The sequence below is a fragment of the Hyla sarda genome, chromosome 3 (assembly GCF_029499605.1).
Source record: "Hyla sarda isolate aHylSar1 chromosome 3, aHylSar1.hap1, whole genome shotgun sequence".
Classification (NCBI taxonomy): domain Eukaryota; kingdom Metazoa; phylum Chordata; class Amphibia; order Anura; family Hylidae; genus Hyla; species Hyla sarda.
In genome coordinates, this window is record NC_079191.1 from 279,677,518 (window position 1) to 279,692,792 (window position 15,275).

Sequence of the window (15,275 nt, forward strand, 5' to 3'; positions counted from 1 at the left end):
AACCCTAATACACTGTATACTACTAGAGATCAGTAATAACCCCAATACACTGTATACTACTAGAGATCAGTAATAACACTAATACACTGTATACTACTAGAGATTAGTAATAACCCTAATACACTGTATACTACTAGAGATCAGTAATAACCCTAATACATTGTGTACTACTAGAGATCAGTAATAACCCTAATACACTGTATACTACTAGAGATCAGTAATAACCCTAATACACTGTATACTACTAGAGATCAGTAATAACCCTAATACACTGTATACTACTAGAGATCAGTAATAACCCTAATACACTGTATACTACTAGAGATCAGTAATAACCCTAATACGCTGTATAATAGAGATCAGTAATAACCCTAATGCACTGTATACTACTAGAGATCAGTAATAACCCTAATACACTGTATACTACTAGAGATCAGTAATAACTCTAGTACACTGTATAATAGAGATCAGTAATAACCCTATTACACTGTATACTACTAGAGATCAGTAATAACCCTAATACGCTGTATAATAGAGATCAGTAATAACCCCAATACACTGTATACTACTAGAGATCAGTAATAACCCTTATACGCTGTATAATAGAGATCAGTAATAACCCTAATACATTATACTGTATAATAATAGAGATCAGGGATAACTGATAACACACTGTATACTCATAGGGGGGGGGATTTATCAAAATCTGTCCAGAGGGAAAGTTGCCCAGTTGCCCATAGCAAAGCATCATATCGCATCTTTCATTATTAACAAGGCCTTTGCAAAATGAAAGAAGCAATCTGATTGGTTGCTATGGGCAACTGGGCAACTTTTCCTTTGCACAGGTTTTGATAAATGTCCTACGTCCTACGTAATTCCCGCAGAATTCTGCGGTCGAAATTATGCCCTGTGAACATTAACATCAGTGTGAATGGATTTCTGCAATTCCGCCGCTGAAATTGTTCCACGTAAAAAAATAAGCTTGTTCATTCTTTGCGTGGAAGTTTGTGTCCACTACATAGCCGTCAATGGTGACGGCGCAGTGCCGCGCGGTCCTACAGCCAAAGTGGAATCTCCACTCGCGGATATTCCATTCAAACTCTGTAGTGTGAACATACCCTAAATGGGTCAGGGCAGAGCCTAAATTAGCAAAAAATGCACCACACTTTTGGTTTGAAGAAAGCCAACTAACAGTTGATATAAACTAAGACTTGGCAGTCTTCAGATACACTAGATGTAGCAATCAGTCTGATACACAATGATACATTTGGTGCATTCAAAGACTATGGCGGACATTTATCAGTGTTGTCTGGTGAGTTCTGAAGTCATTCTATTTTGCTTCAGTTTTGCTTATGTGCAACATATTTATTATCCTAAGGCCTTGTTCACACTACGGAATCTCCGCTCGTTGAATTCCGCGAGCGGAGATTCCGCCTGGCGGCCACCGCCGTCGTTTCTTAAGCGCTAGGGCCACGGGGCACTGAGCCGTCACCATTGATGGCTATGCAGTGCTCGCAGAATCCGCGCAAAGAATGAACATGTTCTTTCTTTGCGCGGAACAATTTCAGCGGCGGAAATTCCGTAGTGTGAACGGGTCTCGCGGAGACCCATTCACACTAATGTTATGTTCACACCGCGGAATTCCGCAGTGTGAACATACCCTAACACAAGGAGTTGGTACACTTAGAGCCTATAAGCAAAAATAAAAGTCACTCACAAAAGGCATTTTTGGAAGCCAGGTCAGATCGGGAGTTCACTTGCTACATTTTGAAGGGTCGTGCTCATACTCGTAGAGATCAGTAATATGCTGTATACTGAGAGATCAGTAATATGCTATATATTCCTACAGATCAGTAATATGCTGTATATTCCTACAGATCAGTAATATGCTGTATATTCCTACAGATCAGTAATATGCTGTATATTCCTACAGATCAGTAATATGCTGTATATTCCTACAGATCAGTAATATGCTGTATACTCATAGATCAGTAATATGCTGTACATTCCTACAGATCAGTAATATGCTGTATATTCCTACAGATCAGTAATATGCTGTATACTCATAGATCAGTAATATGCTGTATATTCCTACAGACCAGTAATATGCTGTATATTCCTACAGATCAGTAATATGCTGTGTATTCCTACAGATCAGTAATATGCTGTATATTCCTACAGATCAGTAATATGCTGTATATTCCTACAGACCAGTAATATGCTGTATACTCATAGATCAGTAATATGCTGTATATTCCTACAGATCAGTAATATGCTGTATATTCCTACAGATCAGTAATATGCTGTATACTCATAGATCAGTAATATGCTGTATATTCCTACAGATCAGTAATATGCTGTATACTCATAGATCAGTAATATGCTGTATATTCCTACAGATCAGTAATATGCTGTATATTCCTACAGATCAGTAATATGCTGTATACTCATAGATCAGTAATATGCTGTACATTCCTACAGATCAGTAATATGCTGTATATTCCTACAGATCAGTAATATGCTGTATATTCCTACAGATCAGTAATATGCTGTGTATTCCTACAGATCAGTAATATGCTGTATATTCCTACAGATCAGTAATATGCTGTATATTCCTACAGACCAGTAATATGCTGTATACTCATAGATCAGTAATATGCTGTATATTCCTACAGGTCAGTAATATGCTGTATATTCCTACAGATCAGTAATATGCTGTATATTCCTACAGATCATTAATATGCTGTATATTCCTACAGATCAGTAATATACTGTATACTCATAGATCAGTAATATGCTGTATATTCCTACAGATCAGTAATATGCTGTATATTCCTACAGACCAGTAATATGCTGTATATTCCTACAGATCAGTAATATGATGTATATTCCTACAGATCAGTAATATGCTGTATAGTCCTACAGATCAGTAATATGCTGTATATTCCTACAGATCAGTAATATGTTATATATTCCTACAGATCAGTAATATGCTGTATATTCCTACAGATCAGTAATATGCTGTATATTCCTACAGATCAGTAATATGCCGTATATTCCTACAGATCAGTAATATGCCGTATATTCCTATAGATCAGTAATATGCTGTATACTCATAGATCAGTAATATGCTGTATATTCCTACAGATCAGTAATATGCTGTATATTCCTACAGATCAGTAACATGCTGTATATTCCTACAGATCAGTAATATGCTGTATATTCCTAGAGATCAGTAATATGCTATATATTCCTACAGATCAGTAAATGCTGTATATTCCTACAGATCAGTAATATGCTGTATACTCATAGATCAGTAATATGCTGTATATTCCTACAGATCAGTAATATGCTGTATATTCCTACAGATCAGTAAATGCTGTATATTCCTACAGATCAGTAATATGCTGTATATTCCTACAGATCAGTAATATGCTGTATACTCATAGATCAGTAATATGCTGTACATTCCTACAGATCAGTAATATGCTGTATATTCCTACAGATCAGTAATATGCTGTATACTCATAGATCAGTAATATGCTGTATATTCCTACAGACCAGTAATATGCTGTATATTCCTACAGATCAGTAATATGCTGTGTATTCCTACAGATCAGTAATATGCTGTATATTCCTACAGATCAGTAATATGCTGTATATTCCTACAGACCAGTAATATGCTGTATACTCATAGATCAGTAATATGCTGTATATTCCTACAGATCAGTAATATGCTGTATATTCCTACAGATCAGTAATATGCTGTATACTCATAGATCAGTAATATGCTGTATATTCCTACAGATCAGTAATATGCTGTATACTCATAGATCAGTAATATGCTGTATATTCCTACAGATCAGTAATATGCTGTATATTCCTACAGATCAGTAATATGCTGTATACTCATAGATCAGTAATATGCTGTACATTCCTACAGATCAGTAATATGCTGTATATTCCTACAGATCAGTAATATGCTGTATATTCCTACAGATCAGTAATATGCTGTGTATTCCTACAGATCAGTAATATGCTGTATATTCCTACAGATCAGTAATATGCTGTATATTCCTACAGACCAGTAATATGCTGTATACTCATAGATCAGTAATATGCTGTATATTCCTACAGGTCAGTAATATGCTGTATATTCCTACAGATCAGTAATATGCTGTATATTCCTACAGATCATTAATATGCTGTATATTCCTACAGATCAGTAATATACTGTATACTCATAGATCAGTAATATGCTGTATATTCCTACAGATCAGTAATATGCTGTATATTCCTACAGACCAGTAATATGCTGTATATTCCTACAGATCAGTAATATGATGTATATTCCTACAGATCAGTAATATGCTGTATAGTCCTACAGATCAGTAATATGCTGTATATTCCTACAGATCAGTAATATGTTATATATTCCTACAGATCAGTAATATGCTGTATATTCCTACAGATCAGTAATATGCTGTATATTCCTACAGATCAGTAATATGCCGTATATTCCTACAGATCAGTAATATGCCGTATATTCCTATAGATCAGTAATATGCTGTATACTCATAGATCAGTAATATGCTGTATATTCCTACAGATCAGTAATATGCTGTATATTCCTACAGATCAGTAACATGCTGTATATTCCTACAGATCAGTAATATGCTGTATATTCCTAGAGATCAGTAATATGCTATATATTCCTACAGATCAGTAAATGCTGTATATTCCTACAGATCAGTAATATGCTGTATACTCATAGATCAGTAATATGCTGTATATTCCTACAGATCAGTAATATGCTGTATATTCCTACAGATCAGTAAATGCTGTATATTCCTACAGATCAGTAATATGCTGTATACTCATAGATCAGTAATATGCTGTATATTCCTACAGATCAGTAATATGCTGTATATTCCTACAGACCAGTAATATGCTGTATATTCCTACAGATCAGTAATATGCTGCATATTCCTACAGATCAGTAATATGCTGTATATTCCTACAGATCAGTAATATGCTGTATACTCATAGATCAGTAATATGCTGTATATTCCTAAAGACCAGTAATATGCTGTATATTACTAAAGATCAGTAATATGCTGTATATTCCTACAGACAAGTAATATGCTGTATATTCCTACAGACCAGTAATATGCTGTATATTCCTACAGACCAGTAATATGCTGTATATTCCTACAGATCAGTAATATGCTGCATATTCCTACAGATCAGTAATATGCTGTATATTATATGCTGTATATTCCTACAGATCAGTAATATGCTGTATATTCCTACAGATCAGTAATATGCTGTATACTCATAGATCAGTAATATGCTGTATATTCCTACAGATCAGTAATATGCTGTATATTCCTACAGACCAGTGATATGCTGTATATTCCTACAGACCAGTAATATGCTGTATATTCCTACAGATCAATAATATGCTGAATATTCCTACAGACCAGTAATATGCTGTATATTCCTACAGATCAGTAATATGCTGTATATTCCTACAGATCAGTAATATGCTGTATATTCCTACAGATCAGTAATATGCTGTATATTCCTACAGACCAGTTATATGCTGTATATTCCTACAGACAAGTAATATGCTGTATATTCCCACAGACCAGTAATATGCTGTATATTCCTACAGATCAGTAATATGCTGTATATTCCTACAGATCAGTAATATGCTGTATATTCCTACAGATCAGTAATATGCTGTATACTCATAGATCAGTAATATGCTGTATATTCCTACAGATCAGTAATATGCTGTATATTCCTACAGATCAGTAATATGCTGTATATTCCTACAGATCAGTAATATGCTGTATATTCCTACAGACCAGTAATATGCTGTATATTCCTGCAGATCAGTAATATGCTGTATATTCCTACAGATCAGTAATATGCTGTATATTCCTACAGATCAGTAATATGCTGCATATTCCTACAGATCAGTAATATGCTGTATATTCCTGCAGATCAGTAATATGCTGTATATTCCTACAGATCAGTAATATGCTGTATATTCCTACAGATCAGTAATATGCTGCATATTCCTACAGATCAGTAATATGCTGTATATTCCTACAGATCAGTAATATGCTGTATATTCCTACAGATCAGTAATATGCTGTATACTCATTGATCAGTAATATGCTGTATATTCCTACAGATCAGTAATATGCTGTATATTCCTACAGATCAGTAATATGCTGTATACTCATAGATCAGTAATATGCTGTATATTCCTACAGACCAGTAATATGCTGTATATTCCTACAGATCAGTGATATGCTGTATATTCCCACAGATCAGTAATATGCTGTATATTCCTACAGATCAGTAATATGCTGTATATTCCTACAGATCAGTAATATGCTGTATACTCATAGATCAGTAATATGCTGTATATTCCTACAGACCAGTAATATGCTGTATATTCCTACAGATCAGTGATATGCTGTATATTCCCACAGATCAGTAATATGCTGTATATTCCTACAGATCAGTAATATGCTGTATATTCCTACAGACCAGTAATATGCTGTATATTCCTACAGATCAGTAATATGCTGTATATTCCTAAAGACCAGTAATATGCTGTATATTCCTACAGATCAGTAATATGCTGTATATTCCTACAGACCAGTGATATGCTGTATATTCCTACAGACCAGTAATATGCTGTATATTCCTACAGACCAGTAATATGCTGTATATTCCTACAGACCAGTAATATGCTGTATATTCTTACAGACCAGTAATATGGTGTATTTTCCTACAGATCAGTAATATGCTGTATATTCCTACAGACCAGTAATATGCTGTATATTCCTACAGATCAGTAATATGCTGTATATTCCTACAGATCAGTAATATGCTGTATATTCCTACAGATCAGTAATATGCTGTATATTCCTACAGATCAGTAATATGCTGTATATTCCTACAGATCAGTAATATGCTGCATACTCATAGATCAGTAATATGGTGTATATTCCTAAAGATCAGTAATATGCTGTATATTCCTACAGACCAGTAATATGCTGTATATTCCTACAGACCAGTAATATGCTGTATATTCCTACAGACAAGTAATATGCTGTATATTCCTACAGATCAGTAATATGCTGTATACTCATAGATCAGTAATATGCTGTATATTCCTACAGATCAGTAATATGCTGTATATTCCTACAGATCAGTAATATGCTGTATATTCCTACAGATGAGTAATATGCTGTATATTCATAGATCAGTAATATGGTGTATATTCCTAAAGATCAGTAATATGCTGTATATTCCTACAGATCAGTAATATGCTGTATACTCATAGATCAGTAATATGCTGTATATTCCTAAAGACCAGTAATATGCTGTATATTACTAAAGATCAGTAATATGCTGTATATTCCTACAGACAAGTAATATGCTGTATATTCCTACAGACCAGTAATATGCTGTATATTCCTACAGACCAGTAATATGCTGTATATTCCTACAGATCAGTAATATGCTGTATATTCCTACAGATCAGTAATATGCTGCATATTCCTACAGATCAGTAATATGCTGTATATTCCTACAGATAAGTAATATGCTGTATATTCCTACAGACCAGTAATATGCTGTATATTCCTACAGATCAGTAATATGCTGTATATTCCTAAAGACCAGTAATATGCTGTATATTCCTACAGATCAGTAATATGCTGTATATTCCTACAGACCAGTGATATGCTGTATATTCCTACAGACCAGTAATATGCTATATATTCCTACAGATCAATAATATGCTGTATATTCCTACAGACCAGTAATATGCTGTATATTCCTGCAGACAAGTAATATGCTGTATATTCCTACAGATCAGTAATATGCTGTATATTCCTACAGATCAGTAATATGCTGTATATTCCTACAGATCAGTAATATGCTGTATATTCCTACAGACCAGTTATATGCTGTATATTCCTACAGACAAGTAATATGCTGTATATTCCCACAGACCAGTAATATGCTGTATATTCCTACAGATCAGTAATATGCTGTATATTCCTACAGATCAGTAATATGCTGTATATTCCTACAGATCAGTAATATGCTGTATACTCATAGATCAGTAATATGCTGTATATTCCTACAGATCAGTAATATGCTGTATATTCCTACAGATCAGTAATATGCTGTATATTCCTACAGATCAGTAATATGCTGTATATTCCTACAGACCAGTAATATGCTGTATATTCCTGCAGATCAGTAATATGCTGTATATTCCTACAGATCAGTAATATGCTGTATATTTCTACAGATCAGTAATATGCTGCATATTCCTACAGATCAGTAATATGCTGTATATTCCTACAGATCAGTAATATGCTGTATATTCCTACAGATCAGTAATATGCTGTATACTCATTGATCAGTAATATGCTGTATATTCCTACAGATCAGTAATATGCTGTATATTCCTACAGATCAGTAATATGCCGTATACTCATAGATCAGTAATATGCTGTATATTCCTACAGACCAGTAATATGCTGTATATTCCTACAGATCAGTGATATGCTGTATATTCCCACAGATCAGTAATATGCTGTATATTCCTACAGATCAGTAATATGCTGTATATTCCTAAAGACCAATAATATGCTGTATATTCCTACAGATCAGTAATATGCTGTATATTCCTACAGACCAGTGATATGCTGTATATTCCTACAGACCAGTAATATGCTGTATATTCCTACAGATCAATAATATGCTGTATATTCCTACAGACCAGTAATATGCTGTATATTCCTGCAGACAAGTAATATGCTGTATATTCCTACAGATCAGTAATATGCTGTATATTCCTACAGATCAGTAATATGCTGTATATTCCTACAGATCAGTAATATGCTGTATATTCCTACAGACCAGTTATATGCTGTATATTCCTACAGACAAGTAATATGCTGTATATTCCCACAGACCAATAATATGCTGTATATTCCTACAGATCAGTAATATGCTGTATATTCCTACAGATCAGTAATATGCTGTATATTCCTACAGATCAGTAATATGCTGTATACTCATAGATCAGTAATATGCTGTATATTCCTACAGATCAGTAATATGCTGTATATTCCTACAGATCAGTAATATGCTGTATATTCCTACAGATCAGTAATATGCTGTATATTCCTACAGACCAGTAATATGCTGTATATTCCTGCAGATCAGTAATATGCTGTATATTCCTACAGATCAGTAATATGCTGTATATTCCTACAGATCAGTAATATGCTGCATATTCCTACAGATCAGCAATATGCTGTATATTCCTACAGGTCAGTAATATGCTGTATATTCCTACAGATCAGTAATATGCTGTATATTCCTACAGATCAGTAATATGCTGTATACTCATAGATCAGTAATATGCTGTATATTCCTACAGACCAGTAATATGCTGTATATTCCTACAGATCAGTGATATGCTGTATATTCCCACAGATCAGTAATATGCTGTATATTCCTACAGATCAGTAATATGCTGTATATTCCTACAGACCAGTAATATGCTGTATATTCCTACAGATCAGTAATATGCTGTATATTCCTAAAGACCAGTAATATGCTGTATATTCCTACAGATCAGTAATATGCTGTATATTCCTACAGATCAGTAATATGCTGTATATTCCTACAGATCAGTAATATGCTGTATATTCCTACAGACCAGTGATATGCTGTATATTCCTACAGACCAGTAATATGCTGTATATTCCTACAGACCAGTAATATGCTGTATATTCCTACAGACCAGTAATATGCTGTATATTCTTACAGACCAGTAATATGGTGTATTTTCCTACAGATCAGTAATATGCTGTATATTCCTACAGACCAGTAATATGCTGTATATTCCTACAGATCAGTAATATGCTGTATATTCCTACAGATCAGTAATATGCTGTATATTCCTACAGATCAGTAATATGCTGTATATTCCTACAGATCAGTAATATGCTGTATATTCCTACAGATCAGTAATATGCTGCATACTCATAGATCAGTAATATGGTGTATATTCCTAAAGATCAGTAATATGCTGTATATTCCTACAGACCAGTAATATGCTGTATATTCCTACAGACCAGTAATATGCTGTATATTCCTACAGACAAGTAATATGCTGTATATTCCTACAGATCAGTAATATGCTGTATACTCATAGATCAGTAATATGCTGTATATTCCTACAGATCAGTAATATGCTGTATATTCCTACAGATCAGTAATATGCTGTATATTCCTACAGATGAGTAATATGCTGTATACTCATAGATCAGTAATATGGTGTATATTCCTAAAGATCAGTAATATGCTGTATATTCCTACAGACCAGTAATATGCTGTATATTCCTACAGACCAGAAATATGCTGTATATTCCTACAGATCAGTAATATGCTGTATATTCCTACAAATCAGTAATATGCTGTATATTCCTACAGATCAGTAATATGCTGTATACTCATAGATCAGTAATATGCTGTATATTCCTACAGATCAGTAATATGCTGTATATTCCTAGAGATCAGTAATATCCTGTATACTCCTAGACATCAGTAATATCCTGTATACTCCTAGACATCAGTAATATCCTGTATACTCCTAGAGATCAGTAATATCCTGTATACTCCTAGAGATCAGTAATATCCTGTATACTCCTAGAGATCAGTAATATCCTGTATACTCCTAGAGATCAGTAATATCCTGTATACTCCTAGAGATCAGTAATATCCTGTATACTCCTAGAGATCAGTAATATCCTGTATACTCCTAGAGATCAGTAATATCCTGTATACTCCTAGAGATCAGTAATATCCTGTATACTCCTAGAGATCAGTAATATTCTGTATACTCCTAGAGATCAATGATCTTCTGTATACTCCTAGAGATCAGTACTATCCTGTATACTCCTAGAGATCAGTACTATCCTGTATACTCCTAGAGATCAGTACTATCCTGTATACTCCTAGAGATCAGTAATATTCTGTATACTCCTAGAGATCAGTAATATTCTGTATACTCCTAGAGATCAGTAATATCCTGTATACTCCTAGAGATCAGTAATATCCTGTATACTCCTAGAGATCAGTAATATCCTGTATACTCCTAGAGATCAGTAATATCCTGTATACTCCTAGAGATCAGTAATATCCTGTATACTCATGGGAATCAGATGCACATGCTTTATGAACTCCATCCTCATAAACACATGTAAATAACCCAAAGCATTCCTCTGAGCACAGATATATAGTGAGGTCACACTACAATATATACAGGGGGTATATGGACATATAGGTGGTATACATGTGCTGGGCACTGGCTGCACATGATCCGGACTCACCAAGTCAATGAAGGTGAGAAACTTCCAGCTGCCGCCATAGGTCTGGTGTGCGGGCATCTCTACGGCCTTGTAGTGGCACAGCACGGACAGGTATGACAGCATGATGGCGACCCGCAGCACCTGGCACGGAATTAGCGCCATGACAGGCCCCAGCGCTGGGGAGCAGTGGAGGTGACAGCCCGCCCCTCCCCGCACACTGTGTCACTTCTTATTTTACTACCTCCTTCATTTAGCGTCTGGGGAATGGAGTGGACGGGGAGGGGAGAGGGGACACACAGCCGGCACGGAGCATCCAGCCCGGAGGAGGATGGGGGAGCGGTTGTTATAGCGACGGGGATAGCGCTGGGGGGAGTGATAAGGACGTGCTGACGTCACTGACGGCGGGTGGAATCCTGGGATGCTGTCTTCATGACGTCACCGTGAGGCGCATAGAGCAGATGTTAGCCCCGTCGCTCCTCATCACTCTAAACTAGTGGTCTTAAACTGTGGTCCTCCAGCTGTTGCAAAACTTCAACTCCCAGCATGCCCGGACAGCCAACGGCTGTCCGGGCATGCTGAGAGTTAGTTTTGCAACATCTGGAGGGCCACAGTTTGAGGCCACTGCTCTCTATACGTTGTATTTCAAGGAGTGACGTCACACAGCCGACTGGAGTAAGCGCCAATAGTCTTCTTATACACGCTGGCATTGTAGTAAAATCATTCCGACATGCTTGAGCTGAGGTAAACCCATTTTGGGCTTTATAATGACACCTTTCATTTTACCAAAAATGTATGGCACAACTAGATAAGAATTACGTGTATGGGGAAATTAAAAAGAAAACCGCAATTTTGGGGGGGTTGGGATGTGTGGCTGCGGGGAGTGTGGTGCAGGGCAGATGTTGTTACCCTAGGGGCAGATGGAATTAACCCCTTGTATTCGTGACGCCAGGACGTGGTTTAGCCTATAACCACTCAAAGGTATACTGCTGGATCGCGGGCTAGGCACGGGGGCAATAAAGACTCAGACGCCAAGTTAAGGACAACTGTAGTTTTACTGAGGGTAGACAGTTGGTAAAGTCTATGCAGTTCAGCCAGAGCCCAAGGAGGTGACCAGAGACCTTAACCTGTTCAGGACGCCGGGCGTATGCATACGCCCTGCATTCCGAGTCCTTAAGGACGTGGGGCGTATGCATACGCCCATGGGAATACCGGTCCCCGCCGCTAGCTGGTTGGGGACTGGATCGGAATGCCTGCTGAAATCATTCAGCAGGCATCCCGGCACATCGCCCAGGGGGTCCTTAGACCCCCCCATGTCGGCGATCGCGGAAAATTGCATGTCAATTCAGACATGCGATTTTCTGCTATTCCAGGCCGATCGGGTCTCTGGTGACCCGATTACCCGGAAAATAGCGATGATCGGAGCTGTCAGGGAGAGCCCCGATCATCCTGAGGGCTAGGAGTGAGGTCGCAGTGCTGCGATCTCCTATCCCCTGCCATTGGTCAGAACTGATTCTGACCAATGGCAGAGCAGCCCAGGCATGCTGGGAGTTGTAGTTCTGTAACATCTGTCCCTTCAGATTTTAGCAATTTTCATGACATTTTTGAAAATTGCTGCTCTACTTTGAAGCCCTCTAATTTTTTCAAAAAGCAAAAATATGTCCATTTTATGATGCCAACATAAAGTGGACATATTGTATTTGTGAGTAAAAATAACATTTATTGGGAATATCCATTTTCCTTACAAGTAGAGAGCTTCAAAGTTAGAAAAATGCTAAATTTTCATGACATTTTGGGATTTTTCACCAAAAAAGAATGCAAGTAATGCCGAAAATTTACCACCAAAATTAAGTAGAATTTGTGGTCAGGACTTTGAACCGTGCATGGGCTTACCTGTTATCTCCTGCCAAGGCCACCTGCAAGAAACTAAATTTACCAAGACCTAACCCAAAACTCTACTTATAACATAGAACAGCGGTTGAGGTGTGCCTGAAAACCGCGTCGAGGGTCAGCCTATAGAGGGCATTCCCTTATGTATGGTGATGAAGAAAAGGGTGAGGAGGGTGGGTTTCGCCAACCCAGCATATGCCCAGAGGGAGGGGCCGATGGATGTTAAATAGCCAAAGCCCCTCCCACAAATTCAGCCTGATAGGCTTCCCACTTGTGGTCAGGACTTTGAACCGTGCATGGGCTTACCTGTTATCTCCTGCCAAGGCCACCTGCAAGAAACTAGATTTACCAAGACCTAACCCAAAACTCTACTTATAACATAGAACAGCGGTTGAGGTGTGTCTGAAAACCGCGTCGAGGGTCAGCCTATAGAGGGCAAAAATACACCACCAGTTAGGGTAATTAAGTATCATTTATTTATAGTGCCAAAAATTGAAATGCCTCTGCCATTTCCCTTGAGGGATCTGGGACATAAGTGGTATATGCATCAGACCGCCACCTCCCCAACTTCTGGATGACATGTACAGGCACTTTGTGCCTGGAGGCCGCCGATGCTGCTCCTATGCGGAATGAGTGACCTGAGAACTCTCTGGGGTTGTGTCCTAAATTACCAAGCAGCGTGCGGACATGCGATATGAAAAGAGAAGTGGTAAGAGCACCCCCACCGAAAGGCAACAGTGGCGACTCCGGAGGCTTATCATGGAGGAACTCAACCAGTTGTGCCAACACCGCCACCGGGCACCAGTTATTGCCTGAAGGAAAATACTTAACCACCGCCCCCCCACCTACAAGTTTTTGTGACAGACAGTGAAACTTCGAACCAAGAACCCTGCCACCTTAAATGAGCCTTCTGTGGATGTGTCGCTCCCCGCCTGACACATGAAAATTCACCCGGCCGGAGGAAGCCATAGAAGGCTAGATAAATGGCAGATTTGATTATCAGACTGCACTCGAAGCCAAACGGGTTATTGGCTAATGTGTCAGACATGGCTCGGAACAGCTCGCCGCTGATCGGTTTCCTGAGAGTTGGCGCTGTGGCGCTACGAGCCACCACCCCTCTGAGCGCAGCCTTGACAGCCTGAGATGATAAGATAGATAGCCTGTCTGGGTGGGATAAAGAAATGAAATGCTGAATGCCCGAAAGGTAAGATTTGATAGTGCTATGAGACAGGTGCAGAGAAGAGTGGCAGAAACCGATGAAAGATAGAATGATAGTGGTGTCGTAAGAAAAGGGGATGCTATGTTGCGACAGATATGCCCTGAAGGTGTCGTGTGCTGCATGATAGGCCTTTCTGGTATTGGGGGCTAAGGCGTCCGACATTAACTCCCGGGCCACCTGTGTGTAATAATTCAGTCCAAGATTAATTGTGCCAGGCAAGGGGTTGTGTTCCTACTGCGTCTGCTTGCGGAGCCACCTGTGAAAAGAGATGGAAATTAGCCCTGGACAGAGCATCTGCGGCCGTGTTGTCTACCCCCGGTATGTGTCTGGCTACAAAATTGAAGTTGTGTTGTAAGGACACCCAGGCTAGTCTGCGCATGAATGACATGACAGTAGCATGCCCGGAACTGCCCTTGTTGACTATGGCAACTGTCGCCTGATTGTCACACTGAAACTCCACCGTCTGCCCTGACCACTTGTCGCCCCATGTCACTGCAGCTGCTACAATGGGGAAAACCTCAAAAAGTGCCGAAGTGCTGCTGAAGCCTGCCAGAGCCAATACCTGCTTGGACCATTGGCCAGCCATCCACCTGCTGCCCCACACTGCACCATAACCGATGGAAGATGACGCATCGGTGCAGATCTTGGGGGACAACTCGGAGGCTGGCGGTACAAACATAGCCGTCCCATTCCATTGTGCCATGAACCTATCCCACATGTTCAGGTCAGCCAGGGCTTGGCAATCT

At 38.4% G+C, this 15,275-nt stretch overlaps 1 protein-coding gene across 4 annotated transcripts in view; it reads right to left on the reverse strand.

Annotated features, from left to right (window-relative positions):
* The window catches only part of AIG1 (androgen induced 1), a 317,798-nt gene extending 305,851 nt beyond the window's left edge, over nucleotides 1-11,947 (reverse strand). Inside the window, exon 1 of one of the 4 annotated variants that reach the window (XR_008891379.1) lies at nucleotides 11,445-11,914. Coding sequence is in view for 1 of the 4 variants with exons in the window: in XM_056566741.1 (XP_056422716.1) it covers nucleotides 11,445-11,585 (141 nt within the window). In the remaining 3 variants the exon portion in view is untranslated. Of the gene's footprint in view, nucleotides 1-11,444 lie in introns of all 4 variants that reach the window. The other 3 variants (XR_008891380.1, XR_008891381.1, XM_056566741.1) reach the window with 3 other exon arrangements.
* Nucleotides 11,948-15,275: the final 3,328 nt, after the last annotated feature.